This window comes from Cibotium barometz, chromosome 20 (assembly GCF_041138505.1).
Source record: "Cibotium barometz isolate CiBa-2024 chromosome 20, ASM4113850v1, whole genome shotgun sequence".
NCBI lineage: Eukaryota > Viridiplantae > Streptophyta > Polypodiopsida > Cyatheales > Cibotiaceae > Cibotium > Cibotium barometz.
In genome coordinates, this window is record NC_141065.1 from 50,912,521 (window position 1) to 50,927,423 (window position 14,903).

The 14,903-nt window shown below is 40.8% G+C and overlaps 1 protein-coding gene across 1 annotated transcript; it reads right to left on the reverse strand.

The window, feature by feature from the left end:
- Positions 1 to 1,623: 1,623 nt before the first annotated feature.
- LOC147627991 (fe(II)/2-oxoglutarate-dependent dioxygenase 4-like) lies at positions 1,624 to 3,656 on the reverse strand. Its single transcript, XM_086814963.1, has 4 exons — positions 3,367 to 3,656; positions 3,059 to 3,288; positions 2,571 to 2,895; positions 1,624 to 2,091 (listed from the first exon to the last, which is right to left on the reverse strand). Exons 1-4 carry the CDS (start codon positions 3,607 to 3,609, stop codon positions 1,867 to 1,869), a joined length of 1,023 nt encoding a protein of 340 aa, XP_086671089.1. The 5' UTR covers positions 3,610 to 3,656; the 3' UTR covers positions 1,624 to 1,866.
- Positions 3,657 to 14,903: the final 11,247 nt, after the last annotated feature.

Sequence of the window (14,903 nt, forward strand, 5' to 3'; positions counted from 1 at the left end):
ATGAATTATGAATGAACAATGTCCATGCTTATATATATATATATATATATATATATATATATATATATATATATATATATATATATATATATATATATATATTTGTAGACCCAATCAACCTATAGGACTAGAGGACAAATGTCTATGACTGATAAAAATGCCTAAAATAGCCAAAGAAATATGAGGAAATCCCTAAAAAATAGCACATAAATGAAGTACAAGAGAGCTGGAGATGACATGTCCAACAATTTTCACCCTGTAACAAGGAATTATCACCCTGTTTGTTGCCAATAGTATTTCCTATATGTGCATGTGCCATTGGAAGGGATGGAGGAGTATTTCAAGGTGGTACAAAGTTGCTTAGCCTCCTTTGAGAGCGAAAACTTCAGATTGGACTAACCTGATTGACACGGGAATGAGTATTGGCCCCACCCTTCTTTCCACAACTCTCCCCTTACCCTACCACTACATGCATGCCGACCTTGCCAACACCACCGTCACGTCCTTCCCCTACCATACCACCACCACCCCCACCACTCTTGGAGAGGTTCTCAAGTGCTTGGGCATGCCCTCGACATCCCATGCTCATGTCACCCCCATTGCTTCATCATCAAAAACATCCCACCAACAACCCTTGAAGATGTGATCCCACTACCTCCACCCAAAGAATCCGAGCAAATTCATCCACTGTACTACTCACTCAGCTGTTGTGATCTATTATTGGATAACATGGCTTATGAGAAGATCATTTGAGTACTAGAATACATAGACTCCGCTCCCCTGAAGAGACAACCTCATCATGGACAAGATTAACATATGTATGATCAAGGACTGTCTTGAAGAGAAGATAAAGCCTTGGGAGAATGCCCACATGACCAAAGAGCAAGATGGCTACAAGGGGCCTCATGCCAATACATGCCTTATTACCCACATGATGATGGGGAGATAGCCATGTCCGGTAGTGGTCCTACTTGCTAAATCCCAATAAGTGGTGCACGTACTTCTACGCACCGCGTAACATCTAAGTAATCTCCATCTACCTCTATCACTTCCTTAGGCTGGGACTTGTTCAACAGGAGATCAAGAGAAACCAGAGCATTTCAACTTCCCAACCTAGAAGGCTATCAATGAGATAGCATGGCTGGTCCACATCATGTGACACTTCGTCTCGAGCAACATGATTACCAAATCCTGACATGGTTGTAACCATTTGCTTCTTCAGGTTCATACCCTTTTGGTGGACTTTTCCAAGTACAAGTTTGATGAAGGTCCCCAAGGTCCCACCTTCGACATGAACAAAGGGCCCAATAATGAAGTAGACACATGCTTGCAATGGCTCCAAGGTTGGCGACTCCACTCATGTTACCCTTGGACTTGCATAGACGAAATCTTTGGTTAATTCCAATTCTATAATCCTTTTGCAAGAAGAATGTGATATGCCAATCTATTGAAAATCAAGTATCAAGTCGTATTAGAGTTTTAGTTATTTTTGTTATAACTTTATAATGGAAGTCAAGACCTTAGAATGTCTCGTCATTATATAAATAACCTTCCAAATGAATATAACATGACAATTTCCATTTGACAAGGTTTTTATCGTCTACAATGCAAGAAAGTCATATAACATTATATTGAGCAACCACTCAATCTCCTTATAGAAGAAACCGAGAGACATGTTAAAATACTTTTTTAGTAAGCCATCCTTTAAATGGAATAAGAAACCATGCCATGTGACCACAAGCGATTGAAGAACCACTAGAGAAACTATACAATGATAGGAGTCTTATTATTCCTTTGATATAAGTGACAACTCCTAGGATTAAGTATATCAAAGGACCTTGCCAATAGTTGACATGGTCAAAAGTTCTAGCTTTTGGCAAAGTGTTGTTGCTTATCGAAAAAACATTTCATGTAATCTTTGAAGGCAGTCTCTTTGTAAAGGGCTGGTTCATTTTCGCTTACCAATTTAGCAAGTGGGGCAATTACGGTGTCATCACTAGGCGCAAAAAAGATACCTATTGATATTCTTGGTTTGTATGAGTTGGTCACTACTCTGTGCTCAACGCTTTTGTATTTGCCATTGCTTAGCATCTGCAATCAGATACACAAACATGTTGTAAAGAGAGAGAGAGAGAGAGAGAGAGAGAGAGGTTTGGGGTGGGGGAGAGAGAGAGAGAGAGAGAACACTCATGCACACAAACTCAAAAAATCACTAATTTAACTTGAATCCTATGTGTTAATTGGGCATGAAAATCAAACCTACAAATGTGATTGTACTCTAGGTGGTGCTTGATCTAAAACTCCCATTGACATTGATTCTCATAAATGTTAATGTGATAGTAAAAGAGACTAACAAAAAGTGGATACATACAATGTGTCATTTATCTGTATGTGTGACAGTGCATGGATGTGCGTGGAAAAAAAAAAAGTGAACAATGCTTTATGAGAGATATAGAGAGCCCTTCACACCATAACATAATTCTAGAAAACAACGAAACATGGAACTCTCAAAAATGTGTGAGTAAAATCAAACTCCCTAAAAAATGATTCACATGTGACATGACCAATACCTGCACTTGATCGCCCAAGATAATTTGAAATGAGTTAGCAAGGGACTCTACTTGGATCCATTGATCTCCCTTTTTTATGTGCAGCCCTGGCACTTCATCTGGTAGAAGAATGGAAAGCGAGAGGACGTCTGAGTGTGCAGATACTCCAAGGGTGAGATTGGGATCAGGGCATTCTGGATAATAGTTCACGCCCATTATGATTCTCGGTATCTCGGGTACTGCTTCCTTTACATACTCTGAGCTCAATCCCAAGCTCTCAAATATAGCCTGGTGCAGCAAATTTGCAAGCACTGATGTTGCTCGTTTGTAGTCTTGAAAGGCTTCCCTGAAGAAGAAGCAGTATAAGTGAATGGATTAGCGGCAAATCACCCTTTTTAAGTCAATGAAATCTGCAATCGAAGCAAAATTAGGGCAAAAATCACCCTTTTTAAGTCAATGAAATCTGCAATCGAAGCAGAATTAGGGCCATAGGCAAGAGAAGAAGGGACCTGCAGATAGGGGGTGCAAGGTCGAAGCCATTGGAGGGCCATCCAGGGATATCGCGGACGTGGAGAACGTCCCTCCAATCGTTGTACATGAAGCTCGTGTTATACACGATGGGATCCATGTAGTTGTGGCTTCGAAGCCTGTTCCTGTCGTGGGCGTCCTGTCGGAAGAACCTCCTGCAAGCTGCCCTCACCTCCTCCACAACGCTTTCCGACACGCCATGGTTCACCACCTGCACAACCAGCGGATTAAGTCAGCTTAGCGTGGCTCCATGTCTCTTTGATCGGTTCCCAGCTTGCTAGAGTCTTACCTGGAAGAATCCCCACTCCTCGCAGGCTTTTCCGATCCTCTCCAGGACTTGAGGCCTTCCTTCTGCGCTCTGCAGACCCGAAAGGTCGATGGCGGGAACACCGGCAACTTCAGAGCTGATGACTTGAGAGAACTGAGGTCTCTCCTCAGCAGGGCGGATGTAGAAAGCGGGCACGGAGTGTATCCCGCCCTCCACCATCTCTTGAACGCCAGGTGCAAGAGCTCCTCCAGCAGCACCAGCCATGGCGTCCGTCTCTGCTCTCTCTGCGCGCCCTACTGCGACACAGCTTGCAATCCATTATTTATTATTTATAAAATTTTGCTTTCCCCTTTCTTTTTCTTTTCCCATTAAAAATCTCCTTCGGATAAGGGTACCCTTTACCAACCCCGTCTTTTTCTTTCTTCCCAACTTATTTTTTATTTCACTTTTATATTAATCATTTCATGTTTGACGATGGGAAGTGTAGTTGTAAAGAAGGAGAAAAAAAGAAGAAGAGAAAATGTGATGTGAAGTTTATTAGCGACACTACAAGCCATGCGTAGTTGTGAATCGCCACCTCTGCTCTGCAAGAGCTTTCAAGGCTCCTACCTCCACAGGCACCCCGAATTATATTATAATTGCATTCGATGGTGGCACCATGATACTAAGGTTAGGTTTTGAAATTGCTTTCACTGGTGCTTCTTCCTATCACTACAGAGACAGCTTAAGAAGGTTTAAGTTGAAGCCAAGGTTAGGTTTCCTCTGCACATCCCATGGAAAAAAGACATGTACTTCTCAGGATTATAATTCTACACAAACAGCAAATAGTCTAGATCTACTTTTGAAAAAGCGTAGCAATTTTGTGTGTTTAAAAGAATGGTTTTTTTAAAGACACGTGGATTAATTTGGTCATTCTAGCACTACGCGTATATTACTCTCACTATTTTATCCTTGCCACATCATTCACTATGAAGACAACCTTTATTCCCATTTCAAATTCAAATTTTAGTGTGTGTTGTGGGGAGGTCAATTATATAATGAAAATGTCTCTCTTTCTCTCTATCATCATTGTTTAAAAATAGAACACCGCATCATTATATGTAAGGTGCATCTCTTTGAGGATATAATAAGTGAGCACACCTCACCACTTATGTGTATGCACATAAATGCATGTGTGTGGGTCTGTGTGCGTGCATATGTATGTATGTGTCGAGTCTATGTGCACGTTGTGTGACAGATTCTTTTGTGCTTCATACAAATGATCCCTCAACCACTCCAGAAAGATAAGGATGCATGTGTGGAACTCTAGAGGTGATCTAGTGCAGTTTGAGTTATGTTTGCTTCATACAAATGATCCCTCAACCACTCTAGAAAGATAAGGATGCATGTGTGGAACTCTAGAGGTGATCTAGTGCAGTTTGAGTTATGTTTGCTTTTTGTGTTGTGTGAACTAGCTTTATTAGCTTGGAATGGGGTTTTGCATTTGCTATATATTGATGCATATCATTGTACATTTGCTACATATCATTGTACAAATATAGCATGATCTCTAGTATGTTACTCATGGTTTGAATCTGCTCAGGGAACAATGACATAAGGTTTATCTCTTGCCTAGCTTTGTCTAAATTGAAAGCAATAAACAGTCGAGGCTAAAGAGGCACAACCCAAGAAGGATGCAATATGGAAGTGGCAATTGATGCCCTTGCTGTTAGTAGGCACACATGTGTGGGTTCACAACATCTTGGGGGTATATTGTAGAAGCTCTTAGAATAGGCAGGTATTGAACATCTATATTGCACAAAAACCAAGCCAAGCACAAAGGTACATAAACCCCTTAAAGGCATACATGATGGGAGGCTAATTGAAAGAAAATGGTGATATATAGCATGGCTCTTTTTCCAATATATTTAAGAAATTTTGTTGGCCAAACTCTAAGCATGGAAACAAGCCCTAAAAGCCTCAATGTATGGAACCTTAGAGCTGGGCAATACGCATTAATTGCTGATGTGGGAACACCAGTTTGAAAAGAAGGAAAAATCGATGAGGTTGGCACACTCGCACGCAAGCGATGATGGGGACTTCACGTGAAGATGGCCAACGTGGCTCAGGCAGCTTTGTTCTCTGTGAACGACTATCAAGGTAGCAATTAGCCAAAGATAGAAGGGCACTAGAAGGTGGCCATCGCCAGGATGCTGGATCGAAGCTAAAGAAGGTAAGATCGAGGAAGCCAGCGAGACGACCTTAGTAGAAGACCGGCTCAAAAATCTATAAAAGGGAGAGCAATCATCGAATGAAGAGCAGGATGGGAGGTTCTATCTAAAGCAGTCTCACTAGTTATGGAGTTGGTGAAACTTCTAGGAGTGATGCACTTTCTGCTGGCCACTAATGGCATCATCTGGGTTCTGCACTTTGCCGTCAACTTGTTCAAGCTAAACTAGTAGTTAGAGAGGGGGGAGAAGAAGAGAGCATTTAGAGAGTCCTTTTTAGAGTTAGCATGTGCTTCTGCTAACTGAGTGAGTGAAGATGTACTTGTAAGCTAAGGGAGTGAGGCTCGTCACAGTGCACCTAGCAATACGCTAAGAAGAGGTATTGCTCTGAAGAACTCGACTGAACGAGGCTTGCTCCTATACCAAGATGGTTTCCAAGCTTTTTTGTGAAGGCAACTGTCGGTAATGAAGCTCCTGCAAGCTAACAAGAGTAGAAGTCAAAGCTGCTTAACAAGTGCCTAAGGTCTTCATTACTTCAAGGGAAGAAATATTGCTATTTTGGGTATCAATTCAGTCTTTTAGCTCCTCTCTCTATACTGGTTTTTTTTCAGAGATTACACCACTCTCTTATACCTTCAAGCTCACTTTATATGATGGCTTTTTAACTCACTTGAGCTCAAACTTTTGCCTTAGCATTGGTGGGATTATATTGCATGAAAGACATGAGAGCAAAGGCAAGGAAATAGTTGTAAGTATCTACCTCTTACTTCTAGAAAGAAAAAGAATACAAGATATCAGCCAAAACCCTGCTTTCTCCATGATTGTTTCTCTAAGACAAGATACCTTAAGGATTAAGAAACTCTTTTAAAAAGGTTTAGATAAAAGAAATGATCTCAAAGCTATAACATTTGTCTCTTATATGAGTGGGATTCCTTTTACTTTGTAATCCATCACCTCAAAGCACCCAAAATAGAATAGGGAAAATGTTGTTTAATTAGCAAGTCTAATCACCAACCTTATGCCAGCTTCCCTGGTGTTGTGGATGTTTCATTAAGCAAAATATGGACTCTTATGTTTGCCCCTTAAGGATTTCCACACCTCCTCTCTCGAGAAAAATGGGCTCATGGTAAAAAAATTTGTAAATCAAATCAAAAGTTGGTGGAGATTGTACATTTGGAATCTACTCATCGAGACCTTTCTAATGATATATAGCATGATGAAAAATTTTAGTTATTCAAGAAGTCCCCAAATTGGTGATGATGTGGCATGTTACCCTAACTGCTGCTGCTGTTAGAAGTGGGATACTGCAAGGCGGGTAGTTTATTTGGGGCGGGAACAAGAGAATGCAAAACCATACCTGCTTGCTTTTGGTTTTGGCAAACAGAAAATGCCATGTTATCACACCAATTTGGGGACTTCTGGAATAATCAAAATTTTCCATCATGCTATATATCATTGGAAAGGCCTTGATGAGCAGATTCCAAATGTACAATCTCCACCAACTTTTGATTCAATTTATAAAATTTTCACCATGAGCCCATTTTTCTAGAGAGAGGAGGTGTGGAAATCCTTAAGGGAAAAAAATGAGAGCCCATATTTTGCCTAATGGTGATATAGTCTTGTCATCATTAGAGTTTGGTGAAAGTTGGAATCAACATATAACAATAATTTTATAATCATTAAATACTTCATAAAACCTTTTATCCTTGCAAGTGAGTGAGTCAAGGGGTATATCAGTTGGTTGTCTCGGAAGTAGGAAAGTGTTGCCCCCACGTTTGAGTGGTTTCCAAGGTTTTAACTTTGATTGTCTGGTCGGGTTTAATCAAAGAATATTATAAACACTAAAAACCTCTTCTTGTTCCAGGTGCTAGAGTTCAAATTTACAACAATGGTTTTATCTTTGGTTCTCGAGCCTCATGTCAAAAATATTATATGGCTTGGGTTCACTGTGAAGATACTCAGCTCTCTCAAAACAGAATACGAATGGTTCTTACTATTGAGGCTTCCCGAATGGATGAAAAATGTCCACCTATCCCCCAAGAGATCCTGCATGCAGAAATTTGTGATGAAGAAGATCTCAATTGATCCAAGTTGTAAATCACTAGTTTGGTTTGTCAGTTACTGTAAATGATGTCAGTTTTTGCTTTGCTATTTGGCTGTCAATATTAAACTCAATGTAAATGAAAGCTTTCTTGTTATCTACCATCATGTCAACTTTTCATTTGAATAGCTTTCACTAAATGTCAAAGGAAGTTTTTTCAGACTAAGTAGAGAGGATTTGTCCTGTTGTGTGTTGATAGTGTAACTTCATTTGGGATTTACTGTGCAACTTGGTGAGTTATAGAGCCATTCTGGGTCAAAGGTCAAGTCACATGTTTTGGTGCCCCCACCACTGTAGAGAAAGAAGTTTTGTGTTAGAGCTTTGATCAACAAGTCGGAATCCACTTGTGGGTCAACTCAAGAACTATGGTGGCTGGTTCAGGGTATGAGATGTTCAGAGGAGAAAAAGGGGAGAATGTGGATAGATTTCTAAGAAGGATAGAATTGGCAACCCTTAGCAACAATAGGGATGATGATGTATATAAAGTCCAAATGGTAGGGTTACTCCTGGAAGGAGAAGCTAGAGAGTGGTATGAGGATGTCTTAGCAGAAGAGGATAAGGGTAATTGTAAGCGTTTGAGAAATGCTTTGAGAAGTATGGGAAGGGTTACTCCTGGAAGGAGTAGCTAGAGAGTGGTATGATGATGTTTAGCAGAAGAGGATAACAGTAATTGTTGGGAGCATTTGAGAAATGCTTTGAGAAGTATGGGAAGGTTGATAATTCAAAAGACCTTCGGAGGGAGGGAACTTAGTAGATTGTATGAAGGGGAAGAAGAAGAGATTATAACCTTTCTAAATAGGTTTGAAGGGGTTTAGAGAATAATTTTAAGGGTTTTGGGGAAAAATAAAATACCACCAGACTTCTTAAAGACAGATTTATTAGACTATTACATGGTGTTATTAAGAAAAAGGTGGAGCTCAAGGACCTTGACACTTATGAGATGAAGCAGTTAGGTTTGCTATAGAGCACCAAGGAAATAAGAGCTGGCTCGAAAGGAAAGAGAAATAGGCATGTCAGTTAAATAGAATCATGAAACATGTGGGCATGCAGTAGAACCTTTGCTTTGACATGCATGTAGAAAGGGAAATTCGTGTGGAGACTCTAACAAGGAGTCTAGAGCCAAATAGAGGACAAGATGGTCTACATAAAGAGATTCAATGATTAACTGAGCGAATTGGAAATCTTAATCTTGCCATGCAGGTTATTCAGAACCAAGTTAGAAGACCACAAGGAGAAAGACCACAAAGAAATTGAATGTAGCACTTCCAACGCTACAATTGTGGGGAGAGGGGCCATATAGCTTCTCAATGTCCTCAACCAAGGAGAGAGTCAGGAGGTGTGTATCCAATCATTCAAAGGCCAGAAAGCAATTGAGGTGTTGTCAATATAGAGATGTAAATAATGGGAACCAGACACCAATGCAAGGACATGCACAACCTCAAGGCCCTTTGGGTAATGTGCATGTACTTGAAACCATTGAGGAAGGAAGAGGAGGAAGAGGCTGATATGTTGGGCAATAAAAGAACAAGGATGCAGAGGTCCGAGTCTGAAGGTGCAGATAAAGAAACAAGAGCCAAGAAAAAGAGAGAGAAGGGAAAGTCAACCATGGAGAAACTAGAATCTAGCAAGCAAGGAAAGGCTAGAGCTAGAAGAAGAAAGATTGGCATGGATGATTTTCAATTGGGTGAGGGGGAGTCTCCTTAGAGTCTCTTGGCAAATGTGAAGCACAAAAAGGTAGATATCACCTATGGTCATCTATTTTACAATTGAACTCCAGGATAAGACGACAATGGCATAAACTTGCAAGTGTTAGACGAGCTAAGTTTATAATGCTAGAGACTAATGTGGTTCAGTTGAGTAGGGTTTCTGACATTTTGCCTATTGTTGATGTTTGGATTCATGGATCAGGAAAGTGAGTAAAGTTTACATAGATGGTGGAGCTCAGGTATGTGTCATGACTAAAGAAGTTGTACATGACCTTGGTTTTGAAGTAACCAAGCAAGTCTATCTTCAATGTAAAAATGGCCAATAGTTCAAATGTTAAATGTCTTGGTGTGATTGAGAGCATGGAGTTAAATGTTATTGGACAAAAAGTGGTCATTGAAGTTGTGTCATGACCTTGGTTTTGAAGTAACCAAGCAAGTCTATCTTCAATGTAAAAATGGCCAATAGTTCAAATGTTAAATGTCTTGGTGTGATTGAGAGCATGGAGTTAAATGTTATTGGACAAAAAGTGGTCATTGAAGTTGTGTCATGACCTTGGTTTTGAAGTAACCAAGCAAGTCTATCTTCAGTGTAAAAATGGCCAATAGTTCAAATGTTAAATGTCTTGGTGTGATTGAGAGCATGGAGTTAAATGTCTTGGTGTGATTGAGAGCATGGAGTTAAATGTTATTGGACAAAAAGTGGTCATTGATATGCATGTCATGCCAGCAGAGGTTGGGGCAAATCCCATCATTTTGGGAAGACCTTGGCTAATTGCAATGAAATCTAGGCAGGATTGGTATAAAGATTACATTTATTTGTTTGTTGACAAGCCTAAAGAGAAGAGGATAAGATATGATTCAAAGACTGGCAATAATTTGGAAATTGGAGAAAAGCTGGATTCATAAAAGGGAGCCAATTCGATCTCTTTTGATAGCTATGATGCTTATTCTACAGGCTCCTCAGATGAAACCGATGAAGATTCAGCAATGGATCATAGTCTTTTGGAACTTGAAGCAGACATATGTGGCACACAAATGGCTAACCACACAATGGGACAAGCTTGTGCTCAAGGTGAGAAGCCCATCATTCCAAAAGCCAAGCTTGCAGCAAGTGATCTAACTAGTGAGGAAAGAGAGCAATATGGAATGTTACTTGACAGATACCCCAAACTTTTTGCCAAAGACTATAGTCAAATGAGAGGTATAGTTCGTGAGATTAAGTTGAAAGAGGGAGCAAAGCTAATAACCCATAAGTTGAGAAGATTAGGGACTATTCAAAAACAGATATTGGAGGTAGAAGTCACAGGTTGGTTTCATATACCCTCTTGATGATGCAAAGTGGGTTTCCCCTATAGTCATTGTGCCTAAGAAAAGTAACAAGTGGAGAGTTTGTGTGGATTACAAACCCCTTAATGCTGCTACAAAATGGCATCATTATCCTCTTCCTTTTCAGGATGAAATATTGGACCAGGTGGCAGGTACTTGGTCTGTGATGGGTTTAGTGGCTATTTTCAAATTAGGATAGCCCTAGAAGATCAAAAAAAGACCAACTTTATCATTCCATGGGGAGTATTTTGATATAAAGTTATGCCTTTTAGACTTCTTAATGCTTATGCGAGTTTTCAAAGCTGTGGGTAGACAAAATCCTTTCTCCTTACCTTGGAACCTTTGTTAGAATTTTTATGGATGACTTCTATGTTACAGTGACAAGTGGATACATGTGGAGAGGCTTGACTCAGTGTTTAAGTGGCTTGATGATGATGGAACCCAACTACATGTAAGATAGCAAGAGCTCGAGTGGTACTCTTGGGTCATGAAGTAAGTGAAAATGGTATAGCCCCAAATCCTCGAAACGTGGAAAGCTTACCACAAATGGAGAGCCGAAGATCAACCAAAGAACTAATGATTTTTGTTCAAAAACTCAGGTATTTGTCTAGAACTTTTTGTATGCTCGTAGAACATGTTTATCCTTTGCAAAAGGCTAGTCAACGAGATCCATTTATGTGGAGTCAAGTGGAAGAGAATGCTTTCGAGAATCTTAAACATATGCTTCAATAATCATGCCCCCAGATTGGAGCCAATCTTTCTATCTGAGCCTTAGTGTTGGAAAACATGGAGTAGGAGCAGTGCATATGTAGAAAGGGACAAAGCAATCCTACATGAGGCCTATTTTGTATATTAGTAAGACAATGGGTGAGATGGAGAAGACATGGCATGAGATTGAGTTATTAATATGGAAACTTGTGTATGCCACTAAAAGGTTGAAATCTTATTTGATTTATATATCTTTTGTGGTACTTACCTCTTGTGATTTGCTGCCTCATGTGATGAGATATCCAGGTGATAACCCAAAGGTGCAAAAGTGAGGCACTGGTCGCAGACTATCAAGTAAGAAACAAACTTGATACAGGGTCCAGGTGTGCTAAGATAACTTGAGGGGAGGTGTAGACACTAGTCGCGGACTATCAAGTAAGGGGAGGCAAACTTGGTGTATAGGGTATAGGTGTACTAGGAGTATTCACTTGAGGGGAGGTGTTGAAAATACAAGTGAATAGGGTGTGTGCGGGAACAAGCCCTTGGTTAGAGACTGTAAAAGAGAAGATGTAAATGTGAAAGAACCTGTGAAAAGGTGAGAAGAATCTACTAGGAGAGAATAAAGGGTAGCATGAGAAGATTTAGGAAGTGTGGAGATATTCTGGGAAAAGTGAAGAGGTCGAGAGAACCAGGGAAAAGAGGTGGAGTGAATCATGGAGAAATCAGTGGGATTTGATGCTTGATGTAAACTCTATAAATTGAGGCATTGCCCTAATGAGAATTTGGTGGTTTTTGAGTATCCATGCCTACATTAATCTATTTGCTAATTATCCACCACTAATTACATCTTAATTATTTGCTAATCACTTTGTTAATGATGTTGATTCTAGTGTTTGATCCACCATAGCTCATCACATTGCTCAAATTTCAACAGATTAGGGGTATCTAAGGGCTCTTTGAGGCTCTCTTGGCCAAGCTCCTTTTGCACCTCCTTCTCCACCATCTTTGGTACTCCCACTTGATGACTTTCAAACTCCATGCCAATCCAAATGTCATCATCATCACTTGACTCCCCTTCAAACTCATCCGCATATGCATCTCTCAATTTCTCAGCTTTTTGTAACTTCCTAATGCTTTTCCTACTGGAACATGACTTTCGCCTGTCACCTTTGTGATCAGCTAACCATTCATATGCACTCTCCAAGACATCCTCAAAGTCATCTAACCTTCCCAATGCATTCTTCATTTCCTCCCAAGCTGATGCTGTATGCACTTTATGGATAATTTTATGAAACTTTGTGCATAGGTCAACCATACACCATTTCCTACATGCATCTCCCTTTGAGCACTCATCAATTGCACATGGACAATCCTCTACCTCATGCTTCTGACTCATGCAAACCTCACATTTTTTCTTCTTCTTCTTACCCATTTCCAACTTTGGAAGTTAAATGATCATGCTAAAGCCCCCGCAAAGCCCCTGCAAATGATGCACCACACCAAAGCGAGACCAAGAGCGCATAAGAAACGAAGAGCTCGGTGCTGTACCGAGATTCGAGCCTTACACAACCCAAGACTGCTTAAATGAGTCATAAATGCTTCCATTTTTAGGATACTCGGTGCTGTACCGAGATTCGAGCCTTACACAACCCAAGACTGCTTAAATGAGTCATAAATGCTTCCATTTTTAGGATACTTATTTGATTTATGGGTATTTTAGCATGAAAGAAAAATCCACCTTAATGTGGTTTTGAAATGAACATTGCCTTACTTGTCCAAAAAAAACCAGGCTTTGATTGAAATTCTTCGCCTAATTATGGATTTTCCACTAAGAGTGCTTCTTCACCGTCATTCGAATTACACCCTTTCTTAAAAATAGACAAACTGATTCTTCTTCAATCTTCAGCACAGCTATGTCTGAATCAGATTTTGCCTCCTAAATCTGATTTCGCCTCCTGAATCTGATTTCACCTCCTGAATCTGATTTCGCCTCCTGAATCTGATTTCGAAACAGCACCTGAATCTGCAGCAGTGCCTAAATTTGCAGCAGCAGCGCCTGAATCTGCTCACTTGCTTTGCATGCTCCTATTGTAGGCTCCATCCTAATCAACCATTGTGGTTGAAAACATCGTGAATCGCCAGTGTTTCTTGTAAACTACATTTCCTTCAACCCTCTACAAAACACAGACTTTGTGACAAATGAACTGACAAATTTCTCACTCAAACACAATCAGAAATCTCCACTCTCTCTCTCTCTCCTCTCTCTCCTCTCTCCTCTCTCTCTCTGTCTCTCTCTCTCTGTCTCTCTGTCTCTCTCTCTATCTCTCTCTCTCTCTCTCTCCCACCTCTTCAACCACTCTCTCATCTCTCCACTCTATCCCCCACCTCTATCTCTCTCTCGCTCCCCTTGTTAACAACCACTCTCTCTCTCTCCATTTTGGGCAGACCCATCGGGATAGCAGCAGACCATGCATATTTGACATTTTCTGTGACTTGTGGATATGTTAGAGGCACACCACCATCTAGTCATACATCTAGTCATACTGGATACCCAAGATATCACTTTACTCCGGGAGACCTCTAGGGTATATGGCAACACAGTATATGATGATCTGTTCGCTCTTGACCCGAATAGTCCACTTGATGAGCTTATGAAAGAGTTGGCAGATGTATTACATGGTTGAGCAGCATATGCTTTCCTGTATACCCCCCTCTTTCTACCCCTCCTCGCCATACGGCCCCACAGAATGGTGAATACGATGATGAATGTTGCGAGACTCGTGACCGCTTTTGGCGGGAGATCACCCTTGGCATCCACACACATAGATAGGCTAGAACGCTCTTCAAACGCCTTGTGTGCGGAAGAAGAAGTGGGATTACCTGGCCAAGCTTGAGATGGAGATATACTAAATATGTTTGGGGCAGGACATCAAGAGGGTGTGGAAGATGTTCCATGAGTGATAGCCACCCACACCTATCATAGCACCTGAGGCATGGCATGAATATGCAAGAACTTTATATGAAGTACTAGGGCAGCCCCCCATCCCTCATCCGTCAATGACTCGCCCGAATCATAGTACTTTTGTTAACATTCGGATGGTTTTGTTACCATTCGGATGGATGCTTGACAGACTATGTATTGGCACCACTGCTAGTACACATGTTTAACAATGCCATTTGCGAAGGTTTCCCAGATAGTTGGTCGGCACATACTATTATACCTCTATTTAAGAGTGGTGACCCCATGATACCAAGGAACTACAAGACCATCATTATTGGCCATTGGTTGGCCAAGATATTCGCATCTATTTTGGATCGAGAGTTGAGTAGATGGGCTGAGACACAAGGACTCACAGCACCTGGGCAGGCAAGTTTCAGATGAGATTTCATCACGACTTTGGATCACATATTTACCCTCAAGGATCTCATTGAGGAGGGACGAGCATGGGGGAAGAGGATATATTGCTGCTTTGTGGACTTCCGCAAAGCCTTTGACATGGTGCCATGTGC